Source organism: Fistularia commersonii, chromosome 32 (genome assembly GCF_037954325.1).
Source record: "Fistularia commersonii isolate RoL2024-O1a breed Wild chromosome 32, RoL_Fcom_v1.0, whole genome shotgun sequence".
NCBI lineage: Eukaryota > Metazoa > Chordata > Actinopteri > Syngnathiformes > Fistulariidae > Fistularia > Fistularia commersonii.
Window position 1 is genome coordinate 10,307,642 of NC_141315.1, and position 14,859 is coordinate 10,322,500.

The 14,859-nt window shown below is 41.1% G+C and overlaps 1 protein-coding gene across 2 annotated transcripts in view; it reads right to left on the bottom strand.

Annotated features, from left to right (window-relative positions):
• Positions 1 to 652: 652 nt before the first annotated feature.
• Positions 653 to 14,859, bottom strand: part of LOC147215467 (PH and SEC7 domain-containing protein 1-like) — a 64,622-nt gene continuing 50,415 nt past the window's right edge. Inside the window, exons 12-17 of one of the 2 annotated variants that reach the window (XM_086140045.1) lie at positions 13,345 to 13,538; positions 13,187 to 13,257; positions 11,653 to 11,810; positions 9,059 to 9,203; positions 7,020 to 7,163; positions 653 to 3,553 (exon numbers count right to left, since the gene is read on the bottom strand). In XM_086140045.1, the coding sequence (XP_085996171.1) occupies positions 3,290 to 3,553; positions 7,020 to 7,163; positions 9,059 to 9,203; positions 11,653 to 11,810; positions 13,187 to 13,257; positions 13,345 to 13,538 (976 nt within the window). In that variant the 3' untranslated portion in view covers positions 653 to 3,289. Of the gene's footprint in view, positions 3,554 to 7,019; positions 7,164 to 9,058; positions 9,204 to 11,652; positions 11,811 to 13,186; positions 13,258 to 13,344; positions 13,539 to 14,149 lie in introns of those variants that run through there. The other variant, XM_086140047.1, reaches the window with a different exon arrangement.

Sequence of the window (14,859 nt, forward strand, 5' to 3'; positions counted from 1 at the left end):
ACATTTTTTTGAATCTTACTAATAATTAATTTGAGGTATTTGCAAGTCAAAAGAAGTAGAATAATAATAATGTACAAGTACTAAAAAAAATATATATATGTATATTTTTTTGCGATGTGTATTTTCATTCAACAGCATCCTTCAAACGTCACATTTCAGAGGGAATGTAGTACTTCCCCCTTCATTTAATCAACTTAAACATTTAAACTGCTCAAAAAATAAAGGGGACACTTCAACAACACAGTGTAACTCCAAGTCAATCACACATTTCCATTGACAATTTTTGTGTGATTTTGTTGCCAACACATTCATATATGTAAAGAACAAAGTATTTCATAAGAAATGTGATAGTGTTATTTTTTAACCGGTCGTCTGTCAATGATAAGACCATGTTCAGAGATACCCCATGTCGACCGGTTGAGCTTTTTGTATAAAAAAGATTTTCTTTTCCCATTTAAATGACATGCAAGGTTGTTTTTTATCCCAAGAATTCAGAAAAAAATGTCTATTTTTATTGCCAACCTTTTCTTCCTCCCCTCAAGGTCATTCTGAGGCCTTGCAGGATGTTTCTGATGAGCTGTATCAGAAAAACAAGCATCTCTAAAAGGAGTGGGCTTAAAAAAAAAAAAAAAAAATCAGACAGCCGCAATGATTTTTTTAAAATTCTTTTATTTAATCTATCATGACCCACGACGACACTTTGACTTGAAACCCTCAAACGAGCAGAACGAATGGACAAAAAGGATTGGTCGGTACACCGGCCTTTAAGGTGGCCAGAAGTAAAAGAAAAGAGCAAAGTGTCGTTTTCTTCCTCCACTCTGCAGTGTCTCAGAACAGCTCTGCAGGACACCCGGGACCAGATCTTCAACCCGTTCCTTAAAAACATTCAGCAGTGGAGCGACGAGAAGGCCGCCAGCGCGGAGTGACATCAGACGAGAAGAAAGGGGCTGGAACCGATGAGCAGCCTGCAGCCACGGCATGCAAACAGTGAAACACACACGTTCACACACACACACATTCACTCACACATTCACACACACACTGGACATTTGTACGCAATACAAACAGGTTCTGTCTACCTGCCCTACAAACCCCCTTTTCCAGGTGAATTCGGCGAAACAGCGCCCTCTAGTGGCGACAAGTGAGAACTGCACCTTATGGGATCCAGACCAAAACCTTCTTTACGACATCAACTTCCTCTTATTTATTTATTCTTTTTTTTTAATCTTTTCTCTGTTTTTCATGCATTCCCCCGATTCCTTCAAAATGCTGCAACATCTTCAGAACGTTTCAGAAGATTGGAGATGTCATGGCTCGGGTAATATGAAGTAGCTACGGGACGAGGAGTCGCATCGCCTTAAGAAATAATAAAGATATCTGAATTTATGTTTTAGAATATAAACAAGATACATGGTGATAATTGTAATTTTTCCCAAATTTTCTGGTTCGAATTTCATTTTCCGTTCTTGTGAGATTCTCATTTTCATTTCCCGCGCATCCTTTTAAAACCCCTGCGTTCTTCTCCCTCGCATCAGTGAAATAAATGTATATTTTCACAAGTTATGTCTGTAATATATACACATATAGTCTTTCCAGAATCTTTGTTGAACGTGTTCTCCATCATAAACATCACCAAATACCTTACCTTATTAGGTAATACTTTAATATTTCTTGACAGTGAGCAGATATGGGTGATTGTAGTTTCCACCTTTTTTCTTATAATTGCTCATTTTCACAATTTCAGGAAACATTTTGCTCGTCGTCAAGAGAATTTCCTCTAATTTTCAGCTAATTTAAATCACTTCATCATATGTGCATATATATATATATATATATATATAGACGCATACAAACTACAAAACTCTTGTAAATTCTTAATTGTTATTTTTTAAAACCTGCCGATTCCGACCTTCTCTCTCTTCCTTAATTACAATTTAATTAATTTTCTTCAATATTTCATTGATCCCCCTTTAAAATCATGGAATTTTCTCTCTCTTTTTTTTTTTTTTTTTTTTTTTTAAAAAAAAAAAGATGATAAATAATGTCGTATCCGTCAAAGAAAAGGACAATAATACGGATGATGCTGCGGTTGAGTTCACCCCTTCGACTTCATCGCCTCAAAGCGAACGAACGAACGGACGAACGAACGAACAAAAAGGTCGCGTGGTTCCTTTTTCCAAGACGTACAAGAAGAAGAAGAAGAAGAAGAAGAAGATGAAGAAGAAGAAAGTAAATCTTCACCACCGTGCGCGGAGAAGGTTGTAAATCTGCTGCTGTATAGTCCTACAGTAGAAGCCCTATATATACACACACACACACACACACACACACACACACACACACACGACACGTCCTGGATCGCTTACAAATGATTTCCTTTTACATTGTTTCGCTTTTGTATCTCACACACACACACACACACTCGCTCGCTCACACACACACACACACACACACACGTCAACCAACGGCTGTAAAATACGGTAAAAATTTTTTAAAAAACAAACATTCAGGGTCTGCCCGGTGAGTGTTCTCATACATCGGCTGATGAAGCGTGTGTGTGTGTGTGTGTGTGTGTGTGTGTGTGTGTGGTCGTGACCCTGGAGAACTTTTGGTAGGTTCTTTCAGTCTTGTGATTTAAAAGAAAGAAGGGAAAAAAAAAAAAGAGGCTAAAAAGAAGCCGCTTCGGATGCAGGCATGCAGAAAACAACATTCGACATTGGAGAGAATCACCGGACGGAAGCCAAAGCAAGAAGAAGTTCAAGTAAAATGACGATGAAGGTACAAATCCAGAAGATGGTTGGATCCTTTGGTGCCTCTGAACTGGCCCTTGAAGTGATTGGAAAGAGGAGGAACACCTCATCATCATCATCATCATCATCATCATCATCTTTACCGCCCTGGCTGGTCCCGGGTCGACCCGCCGCGTGGAATATCAGCGGGACGTCCGACGGCGCCTTCGCGTCCAGAAACAGGAGATGCGGTTCCACCTCCGAGCGCCGGAACGTGGTCCAGGTTGGAGAGGAGGTGTTTCTGTGAAGGAGGAGGAGGTTGAAGAGATGCCGTTTCGGCGCCGAAGCGTTACCGCTCCCTCCGGGGACGGCCGCCGTTCGTCAAAGACGCCCTCCGGCGCCCCCTGCTGGTGTCGCACCGCTAACACGGTGCGCTCCTCCTCCGCCGCCGCCGCCGGATGAGAAGATTCAGGTTCAGCCGTCGAGCAGAACTCCCGGATCTCAAATAAAAACCGAGTGGCGCGGGGAAGGCGCCCTCGTCCCCGCGCCCCCGCCACGCCTCACTTCTTGACGGCCTGCCGGTAGCTGTGTCTCTGGTCCCGGGGTTTCCCGGCGCTGCAGCCGCTGGCCCTGCTGCTGCTGCCCTCGCCCTCCCTGGTGCTGCTGGCCAGGCTGGCCTGGCTGCTGTCCTGCAGCGTGGGGCTGGAATGCGCCCGCTGCAGGCCGCCGTCCTCCAGCAGCTGCGACTCCAGCGCCGACAGGTCCTCCTCGCCGCTGCGGATCTTGGCTCGGAGGAGCGCGGCGTAAGTGCCGTACCTTGTTTTCTGGGAGGAGGGGGAACACATTCACATCAGTTGGTACATCTTGTAGATTCAGATACATCTAAGACTCCTAAACGGCACTTTTGTGAGTTGCCCTCAAAGCTGCACTAAGATATCTTCTTGCACTGCCCCCGTAATCATTCACTACATGGCCAAAGGTATCAGCTCACCCGCCTTTACTGGCTTATGAACCGAAGTTCCTAATCCGTAAGGGTTCAACATGACGGGGGTACAGCTTCAACTCTTCTGGGAGGGCCGTCCACAAGCTTCGGGAGTGAGGAGTTTATGGGAAAGTTTGGTCGTTCTTGCAGAAGAGGTCACACACCGATGTTGGGCGAGAAGGCCCGGCTCTCGGTCTGCGCTCGAAGTCGTCCCGAAGGTGGATGACAAGTCCTCTTGTCTTGATGGATCTTGCTTTGTGCACTGGTGTACAGTCGTGTTGGAAAAGAAAGGGTACGACTCCAAGCTGTTCCCATGGAATTGTCCAAATGTCTCGGTATGCTGAAGCTTTCAGAGTTCCTTCCACTGGAACTAAGGGGCCAATAACAAGGCCGCACCATAATTCCACCTCCGCCGAACTTCACACTTGGCACAATGCGGTCAGACAAGTAGTGTTCTCCTGGCGACCGCCGAACCCGGACCCGTCCATCGGATCGCCAGATGGAGAATCACGATGTTCTTGAGCTCATCTGAGGCCACATGAAGTTTGGAGGTCTGTAGTCATTGACTCTACGGAAAGTTGGCGACCTCTTCGCACGATGCCATCAGTTTGCGTGTCCTACTACTTGGTGGCTTAGTTGCCAAACACTCCCATGTTCTTCTTAAGAGCGACTGGATGTGTTGCACAGGCGGCATCAGTTCCACGCTGGAATTCACTGAGCTCCTGAGAGCGACCCATTCTTTCATAAATGTTTGTAAAGACAGTTTGTACGCTGAGGTGCTTGATGTTATACACCTGTGGCCGCAGAAGGGATTGGAACAACTGATTCCCATTATTTGGATGAGTGGGCGAATACTTTTGGCCATATAGTGTATCTTCTCCTTCTCCTTCTCCACCTTCTCCATCTAACCCTATTCTCTGGATCCTCCTCTCACAACTACCTTCATATCCTCTCTTCTTTTAGAAGAGAGGAGCTGCCCGGCAGCTCCACCTTTGGCAACCTTGTACCCAGATCTTCACCATGGTTTGGACATGAACAGAGGAGTGTTCATGTCCAAACCATCTCAGTCATGACTTATTTCGGTCATACATGTCCTGCACCCAAGTGACAAATTCTTCTTCTCCTTTGGGCTTTTCCCTTCAGGGATCTCCACAGTGAATCGACCTTCTCCAACTAACCCTATTCCCAGTATCCTCCGGTCTCACACCAACTACCTTCATATCCTCTCACAAGGTCCATCAATCTTCTCTTTGGCCTTCCTTGAGACCTCCTGCCTGGCAGCTTCACCTTCAGCAACCTTCTACCTGGCTCTTCACCGTGGTTTGGACACGAACAGAAAAATGCTCATGTCCAAACCAAACTCAGTCATCCTTTTGTCCCGGTCATACATGTCCTGCACCCCCTGGGACAAATTCCTCTTTTCCTTTGGGCTTTTCCCTTCAAGGGTCACCACAGCGAATCAACCTTCTCCATCTAACCCTATTCTCCGTATCCTCCTCTCTCACACCAACTACCTTCATATCCTCTCCCAACATTCATAAATCTTCTCTGTGGTCTTCCTCTAGACCCGTACATGACCAAACCATCTCAGTCTGGCTTCTCTGACCTTCTCTCCAAAACATCTACCATATGCTGTTCCTCTGATGGACTCATTCCTGATCCTCTCCATCCTGGTCACTCCCAAAGAGAACCTCAACATCTTCATCTCTGCAACCTCTAGTTCTGCCTGTTGTCTTTTGGTCATTGGAACAGTTTCTAGTCCAAACATCATCCCTGGTCTCACCACTGACTTGTACACCTTTCCTTTTATTCTGGCTGAAAGTCTTCTATCTCTTCATACCTCTGACACTTTTCTCCATCCATTCCAACCTGCTTGAACTTGTTTCTTTGCCTCTTATCCACACTCTCCGACACTCTGACCCCCGGTACCTGAACCTCCTCCACCTTCTTGATCTCCACTCCCTGTAGCCTCATATTCATAAGAATAAGAGCAACTTTATTTATCCCGAAGGAAATTGTTGTGCCAGAGTTTCAGGTAAAACATAACAATGATAAATAATAGTAGGAAATTGTAAAAAACAGTAAAAAAAAGGGGGGAGACTAAGAAATACAAATAAAATTATAAAGTGTCAAAGTCAAGGCTATAAAGTGTTTTAAGTACAAAGATTTGAAGATTCCCTGCGGCTAAAAAAAAACAACAAAAAAACAAAAACAAATTGTTACTAAAGCAAGAAGAAGTAAAAATAATAAAATAAAAAAGTAGAAAATTTAGGAAAAAGTGACACTAAGGTGAGGAGAAGCTGCCCGAGACAGCGCCGGAAGTAGTATTTATATCTATAATAATGTTTAGACTCTTCCTAACAGTACATCAATCCACTCCTCAATAACTGTTAATCATCTTATGCAGGAAATCAGTTTATTTATTCTTATTATTGTCATTTTTTTTTGAATAAACCATAACTGATGTATCCACTGTTGCTGCACCCGACTGCACAGGTTTCCTTCGACTGCAGCTACACATAAACAAGCAACAATAATACCCTCTTAGAATTGCAGTATTATTTCGGAAAATGGAAACATTTTACCCAAGAAATTCTGATTATTACATAAAATTGTACATAAAAAATGTACATAAAATTCTCCTTTCTTTCCTCAAAAAGAGTTCAATTATCAATCAACAATCCCCACCAAAGCTAACGCTAAAAATGGAGCCTGCACTTTTGTATTTGCGTCTTGAAAACGGCTTTGAGAATAAATCTGCAAGCACATCAATTTCTTCTCTTCCTTCAGCCGTCACGGGTTTACAAATCAGCTGTTATAGCAACACGACTATATTTATGTTCGCGCAGGTCGCTACAGATGCAGCCTGCTAGCTCTGGATAGTACACTATCCAATCAAAGGGCATGTGACACGCTAATGTTAGCGTAGCCTACTAGAAGGCCTTGGTGTCGCAACTCGAAATCTGACTTGTTGAAACAACAGTTTCATCGACCCTTAGTTTTTGCTGGAGGGCCTGCGAATGTCATCCTGCAGGCCTCCAGGCCGATTTCTTTGACATAAATAATGGCTGAAATGTGATTAGTTAAATGTTTTGATATGAAAGTGCATGTCAAGAAGCAGCACAGCCAGGTAAAAAAAACTATGAAAGGAAGTAAAAAGACCATCTGGAATTATTGACTAAGAATTCATGGACAAAATATAATTGAAATCAGTCTGTGATTCAGATTATTTTTTAGGCCAGCAGAGAAGGCCTTGCAGGCCCTGACGGCCCACCACCGGATTATCCGACGACGCTTTCCCCGCTCACCTCAAACTCCAGATACTCGTCTCTCTGGCGGTACTCCTCCAGCTCGCGCCCTTTGACCTTTCTGTCGGGAGGGTAGGAGCGCAGCTCGGCCAGTTCGGTGGAGATGGCTCTGAACCGGGCCTCGTGGGACCGGACCTGCTCCTCCTGGAGGCGCAAGAAAGGCTCGGTCAGATTTGAGGGGTCGGCCTTCCCTGAGCTTCATCTGAGCAGCATCTTCATCTTCAACATCTGAGCAGCTGCGTCATAAAAATGTGCACCTAAAACCTCTGATTTTTGTTTTTTTTTTATACCTTATTTGCAATTGATAAAGTACTTTTTTTTAAATTGAAAAACACTCGGGCTGGAATGGATTGAATTTTTTCAATTCATTTGAATGGGGAAATTTAATTTGATATACCAGCAAATTGAGATTTTTTTTCTATATCTAAGATTTTTTATTGGTTAGCATCGCATTGTAGCATTAAGTGTGTACATTTATTTTAATTCTTTCCATTCTCTTTTACTGTGTTTTCTTATTTTTTTGTTCATAAATTCAATTTTTTCTGTTTTTTTTTTTCTTTCTTCTGAAAGACACGTAACAAAACCGGGGGGCTGGAACGGATTAATAACATTTCAATTCATTTGAATGGGGAAATTTAATTTGATATACCAGCAAATTGAGTTACAAGGTGTTACTGTATTAAATATATTTTTCTTTATCTAAGATTGTCGCTGTGAGTTCCCAGGAATTTTGAATTTGGTGTAATTTCTTCACTCTGTCCATAAATGGAGTTTAGACATAAAGTGGGGCAAAGGTACATTTAGCATAGCATTGTAGCATTAAGTGTGTAAATTTATTTTATTTCTTTCCATTCTCTTAAACTGTGTATTCTTATTTTTTATACATTTCTTTTTAGTGGAGCAAAGGTACATTAAGCATAGCATTGTAAAATTAAGTGTGTAGTGTGTACATTTTTTTTATTTCTTTACATTCTCTTTTACTGTGTATTCTTATTTTCTTAAACATTTTTTTTAATAATGAATTCAATTTTTTTCTGATTTTCTCAATTTTTTTTTCGGAAAAACATGACAAAGCCGAGGGGCAGGAATGGATTAATAGCATTTCAATTCATTTTTATCAAATTAAATTTGATATTCCAGCAAATTGAGATTTTTTTTTCTATATCTAAGATTGCCGCTGCGAGTTCCCACGAATTTCTAATTAGTCGACATTGTTTCCACTCCGTCCAATATTGGAATTTGGACATAAAGTGGAGCAAAGGTTTAGCATAGCATTTTAGCATTAAGTGAGTACATTTATTTAATTTCTTTCCATTGTCTTTTACTGTGTATTCTTATTTTTTCATACATTTTTTTTTATCTATAAATTCAATTTTTTCAGATATTTTTTTTCTGAAAAATGTGACAAAACGGGATTAATAGTGTTTTAATTCATTTTAATGGAGGAATTTAACTTGATAAACAAGCTCGCTCACCAAACCGACAGCACCTATAGAATTCTGGACAAGCTAAGTTGCTAAGGTTAGCATTGGCAGGCAGGAGCATGGAAGCATAGCTCCATCTCTATGTAAATAGTGTGTGTGTGTGTGTGTGTGTGTGTGTGTGTGTGTGTGTTGCCCTGCTGAGGAGGCTACGCAGGGCCCAGAGATGTTTCCAGGACAGAACGTAGCGGTTTGGCTACATTAGCGCTGTGTGAAACTTAGCACACCAGAACCGGAGCTGGAATGCAGTCAGCGATTTATAAATAATGGGTGAGCTTCCTTTCCTGCATTTAAAAAAAAAAAAAAAAAAAAAAAAGAGTGCATCTTGAAATAAAGTGGGTCATCAAAGCAGGGCGGGAAAGGAGGAGGGAAATAAGACAAATAACTCCCAGTTTTATTGAACTCCATCCGCTTTCAGCGTCTTGAACAATTTTGACGTTTTTTTAACGTTCCAAAAACGGGAGAATTTTTCAGATTGAATGCGAATAAACGGCTTATTTATCACCGCGGTTTCGGAATCAGAACCGAAAAACAAAAACAAAAAAAAAAAAACCCTACCTCCGACAGTTTGGACATCGTCCCCGGCAACAACGGCCGGCTGAACTTCTTCTGCGAGCCGATGGCGGCGGGGAACGGGGGCGCCGAGAACATGGCGGCCACCGTGTTGATCCTGGTGATCCAGGACTGCATCTGCTCGGCGTTCCTGGACGAAGAGGTTAAAAAAAGCGGGGTTTTGATAAGACGCCGCAGCCAATTAACACACACACACACACAAAAAGGGGCTCGTATGAATCCCGTGAGGGGAATCTGACTGGAGCAGACCGAGTCTCCGGGGGAGGAAGGTGATAGCGAGACAAAGACGGGAGGCTGGAGAGGAGAATCTGGGCCAGGCTGCAACTGGAGCGCAGAGCCGGGCCTCCTGGGGGAGCGCAAACATGTGGCCGGTCATGTGCCGCTTCCTGCGCACCGATACACAAACACACACACACACCTTCACCTCCTCTGTGTGTGTGTGTGTGTGTGTGTGTGTGTGTCACAGCTGCCTCAGCGTGACGTTGTCAGGCTGCAGGCTCATCTGTGATTAAAGAGGAGTTTCACCGCTGGATACGGTGGGTTTTTTAATCAATGCGCGGCGGCTTATGTTAACTAATTTAACCATGAAAAAAAAAAAAAAATGGTCACATTTTTTGCAGATTTTTTTTTTTTTTTAAGTATTTGGTAACTTTTTTTGTTTATTTTATTTTTTTAATATGAAACAAATAATGGATTTTTTTTTTTACGTTTAAGCGCAATATCAAGTAAAATCAATTAAAATAAGTAAAAAACATTTGTTTAAGGTAGCACTGGATACAGTGGGTTTTTAATCAATGCGCGGCGGCTTATGTTAACTAATTTAACCATGAAAAAAAAAAAAAAAGGTCACATTTTTTGCAGATTTTTTTTTTTTTTAAGTATTTGGCAACTTTTTTTGTTGATTGTTTTTTTAATATGAAACAAATAATGGATTTTTTTTTTTTATGTTTAAGCGCAATATCAAGTAAAATCAATTAAAATAAGTAAAAAACATTTGTTTATTAAGGTAGCACTGGATACGGTGGGTTTTTTAATCAATGCGCGGCGGCTTATGTTAACTAATTTAACCATGAAAAAAAAAAAAATTGTCACATTTTTTGCAGATTTTTTTTTTTTTTTTTTTAAGGATTTGGTAACTTTTTTTGTTGATTGTTTTTTAATATGAAACAAATAATGGATTCTTTTTTTTTATGTTTAAGCGCAATATCAAGTAAAATCAATTAAAATAAGTAAAAAACATTTTTTTTAAGGTAGCACTGGATACGGTGGGTTTTTTAATCAATGCGCGGCGGCTTACGTTAACTAATTTAACCATGAAAAAAAAAAAAAAATTGTCACATTTTTTGCAGATTTTTTTTTTTTTTTTTATATACGGAATAGTTATTTTTTAAATCATAGGTGCAATATTTATTAAAATCAATTAGAATAAGTAAACCCTTTTTTGTTTAAGATCAGCTCAGCTCACACGATTTTTTTTTATATTTATTTGACATAAAATGGAATACTTAAAAAAATACAAGAGCAATTTCAATTAAAAAAAATTAGAGTAAATAAAACCTTTTTTGTTCAAGATCAGCTCAGCTCACACTATTTTAGTCATGAAACAAAATTAATTATTTGTTAACTTTTTTTGCTGATGTTTTTTTTTAATATGAAACAAATAATGGATTTTTTTTTATGTTTAAGTGCAATATCAAGTAAAATCAATCAAAATAAGTAAACAACCTTTTTTAAGATAGCACTGGATACGGTGGACTTTTAATCAAAGTGCGGCAGCTTAAGTGAACAATTTAATGATGAAAATTTTTTTGGGAATATTTGTTTATTACAATAAGTGAAACTGTTTTTTTTTTCAAGATGACACTGCTCATACTGTTTTAATCATGAAAAAAAAATGAATTATTCGGAAACATTTTTTAGCAGAATTTTTTAGCAGAACACTCCTCTGTTCATGTCCAAACCATCTCAGTCATCGCTTTGTCCCGGGCATACATGTCCTGCACCCCCTGTGACAAATACTTCTGTTCCTTTGGGCTTTTCCCTTTAGGGGTCTCCACAGCAAATCAACCTTCTCCATCTAATCCTATTCCCTGTATTCTCCTCTCTTACACCAACTACCTTCATATCCTCTCTAACAAGGTCCATCAATCATCTCTTTGGTCTGCCTTGAGACCTCCTGCCTGGCAGCTCCACCTTCAGCAACCTTCTACCCAGATCTTCACCGTGGTTTGGACACGAACAGAAAAATGCTCATGTCCAAACCAAACTCAGTCATCCCTTTGCCCCGGGCATACATGTCCTGCACCCCCTGGGACAAATTCTTCTTTTCCTTTGGGCTTTTCCCTTCAGGGATCTCCACAGCGAATCCATCTTCTCCATCTAACCCTATTCCCTGTATCCTCCTCTCTCACACCTCTACCTTCATATCCTCTCTCACGATGTCCATTCATTTTCTCTTTGGTCCTCTTCTAGACCTCCTGCCTGGCAGCTCCAATTCCATATGAAAATAAGTCGAATACAGGGTCAAAGCTGAGCAAAAGCTGGCGAAGCTGAAGAAGAAGAAAGAGGAGGGGACTCACGGGGCCTGGAAGAGGTAGACCCTCCAGTCGGCGGTTCGAAGGTAGAAGACGTTGGGCCTCTTGCTGTAGTCGGACGCCTTCATGGCGAGCGAGTGGTGGATGGAGACGGCGTTCTTCAGGTCCTCGTCCGACAGCTGCTTGTCGGGCCTGTACTCCCCCTGACAGCCACCGAGAACCACAGTCAGACAGATTCGCCCAAAACGCTCTTTATTTTTTGGGAGGAAATCATAAAAACAGGACTTTATCGCTGCAAAGCGGAGAATGATAAACACCTAGCGTATCTCCACGAGTCCATAGATTTGTTTATTTCTGGTTTCAAGCTCCGAAACCTCACACACAATATAGAGAAATAAACCTTTTTTGGGCCACTTTTAATTTTTTCTTTCCCCATTTTCATCCATTTATTCTTCTAGTTATTGACATATTTTGGTCTTATTTTTTTCCGCCTTCTATCCGGAACCCAGAGATGCTGCTATTGTGTTATTGTTGCTCCGTACGCTGCTTTTTAAAAGTTGTTTTTTTTTTACGTTTTGATTTCATTGCACAATCGCATCCTTGAATCTTTGGAAAAAGAGCTAATTTTAGCTCATCTCCCTGGATTTTAACGAATATTTCACCCGTTTGTTGAAAAGGTTGACGATACAAACGAACACGAGAGTCCCGTCTCTGCAGTGTTTTTGCAGAACAATAAATCCACCATTCGCTGCATCTAGCCTGTGTGTGTGTGTGTGTGTGTCACACGTGTGAAATTTTCAGCTCACTTTCACGCATATTTCATCACCACGTGTGTGTTTTCTTTTTTTTTTTTTTTTTAAATCACCCCGCATGAGTGAACAAAAAAACAACCATCATCCGGTTTTTCAAACAAATGACACGATTTCGGAGAATCGCGGCCGGCGGCTCGGCCTCTCGTTTCTCGCCAGACGCCGTCGGGATCAAGATCTGGCTTCGGCCGATTGACGGATAAATAGATTTTCTTTAAACGGAGTCGGATGATGGAACCAGGCAGCCGCTGATCCAATATTCCACTTTGTAAGAGTCGAATTCGCTTGTTTTTTTTTCCCCCTGCGGTTGCAACATAATGCGGAAATACCTTTAAATCAGCGAGAAAGTCCCAGAATTTAGCAGGAAAAAAGGTCACCTTTGCGTTTGCGGAGTCACCCGTTATTTCGGAGGTTGAAATATGAATATCGGATATCAGGTGGGACTCTCACGAGTTCTTTTTATGCAAATGTACATTTATTTTGAGATGAGAGAAATGGTTGTGCCAGAGTTTCACATAAAAATCATAACAGTAATAGATAATAGTAGAAAGGAGAAAGAATGAGAAATACAATGAAATATGAATTGAATATGTTGAATTGAGTATGAAATATGAATAAAATATGAATTTTATCCGCCTCAACCTGCACTGGTGTGAATTCCGCAAATACTGCATTTATCTATTCGCTTTTTTGCACTTCTGAGGAGATGCTAACGCTAATGCTAATGCTAATTGCATTTGGTGACTCCGTATCGGAGGGAGAAGACTCACTTTTTGCAGATAGAGAATCAGCCCTTTCAGAATGGCGTAAAAGGTCTTCCAGCCTCGCTTCCCTCTGGGCGCTGCCGGGAGGCAAACGGACAGAATCACGCCGCTGGCCGCTTAAACAAAGTGACGTCAGCGGGCGGTTTTCTCGGCGAGGTTCGTACTTCTCTTGCCGTCCGAGTCGGCGTGGACCTTCCGCACCAGGAAGCCGTTCTTGTACAGCAGCGTCCCGGACGGCGGCGCCTCCTCGGACAGGGGTTTGTCGCCGCTGCCCGTCCGCCTCACGGGCCTGGAGGCGTTGGCGTCGCAGAGGCTGTCCCCCAGCTCCGAGAACGACTTCCGGAGCTCCTCTTCGTCGCTATGGAGACAAGGGAAGCGGATCGCGGCGGCAATCGACGCTTGCGTTACGGAGCAAAAATGTGACGCCATTAGCTTGGGTTTGGCGGGGAGTCTATCTCGACCGCCATTGGGCGAAAGGCGGGGTTCAAAATGGATCGGCGGCCAATCAGAGAGAGGGATTCACCGCTCTTGTTATCAGAAAATTCAGAAATTCTCCACTTCTTCATCGTCTCCAGTGGAGAAAAAAAAAAAAAAGTCACCAAGTCCTGAATCAGCAAAATATCATTTCAGGAAATGAAGTAAAAATAACCAAGAAATGAAAGTAAAGATAAGAACAACTTTATTAATCCCGAAGGAAATTGTTGTGCCAGAGTTACAGAAAATATAACAGTAATAAATAATAAAAACAAAAAGGCAGAATTAGAAATAAAAATAAACTATAAACTATAAAGTGTCTCAGTGAAACTATAAAGTGTCTCAGTAAACAAGTGATAAAACTATAAGTGTCTTAGTAACAAGTGAGGTGAGGAGTGCACAATAGTATGATAAAAGGAAAAATTGTAGTGTAGCTGTTATGAAATGAAATATTGCACAGTTCTGAATATTGCATAGTGAAATGAAATATTGCAGTTTTTGTTTTTTTGTTTTTTTGAATACATTTTATTTTATTTTTTTTTTTATGAAAAATAATTCTGCTAGAAAAAAATAAAATAAAATTTTAAAATTAAATGTAAAATGTATTCATTTTTATTTATTTTTTTCTCAATAAAAAAAAAAAAAATTTAAATGTAAACCGTATTTTTAATCTGTTTTTTTTCCTGTTTAGTTTTATATTCATTTCCTGGTTATTTACTTCATCATACTTTATTAATCCCTTGCGGGAAATTCATTCACCGCCTTCCAGTCATCATGGACGAACCATGAAGAGTTAGCACGCCGTCTAGCAGCGCCAGGGGAGCAGTAAGAACATCAGTGTGTTGCTCAACAACACAAGGAGGAGAAAAAAAAAAATTAAAAATAGATAGAAAAATAAACAAGCCCCATTTTGGGTTGCAAGTTCTCTAAAAAAGAGATGAAAATTTTGTTATAATAAACCCCTGCTACAAATAGATGCATTCATTTTAGCGTTCTTATTGTCATTTTTTTCCGAGGCAACTCCGATTGCTACCTCACCGGAGGCTCCCGTGGAAAACAAAACAAAAAAAAAAAAAAAGTTGAGCCTGAAAATAGCAGAAATAAATACATTAAAAAAAAAAAAAAAATGGCTGAACGCCGACCCGCCCCTCTTCCCCTCCCCCGGAGACCACGCGATGAGTAAGCGACGGTACATAACGGCGGTT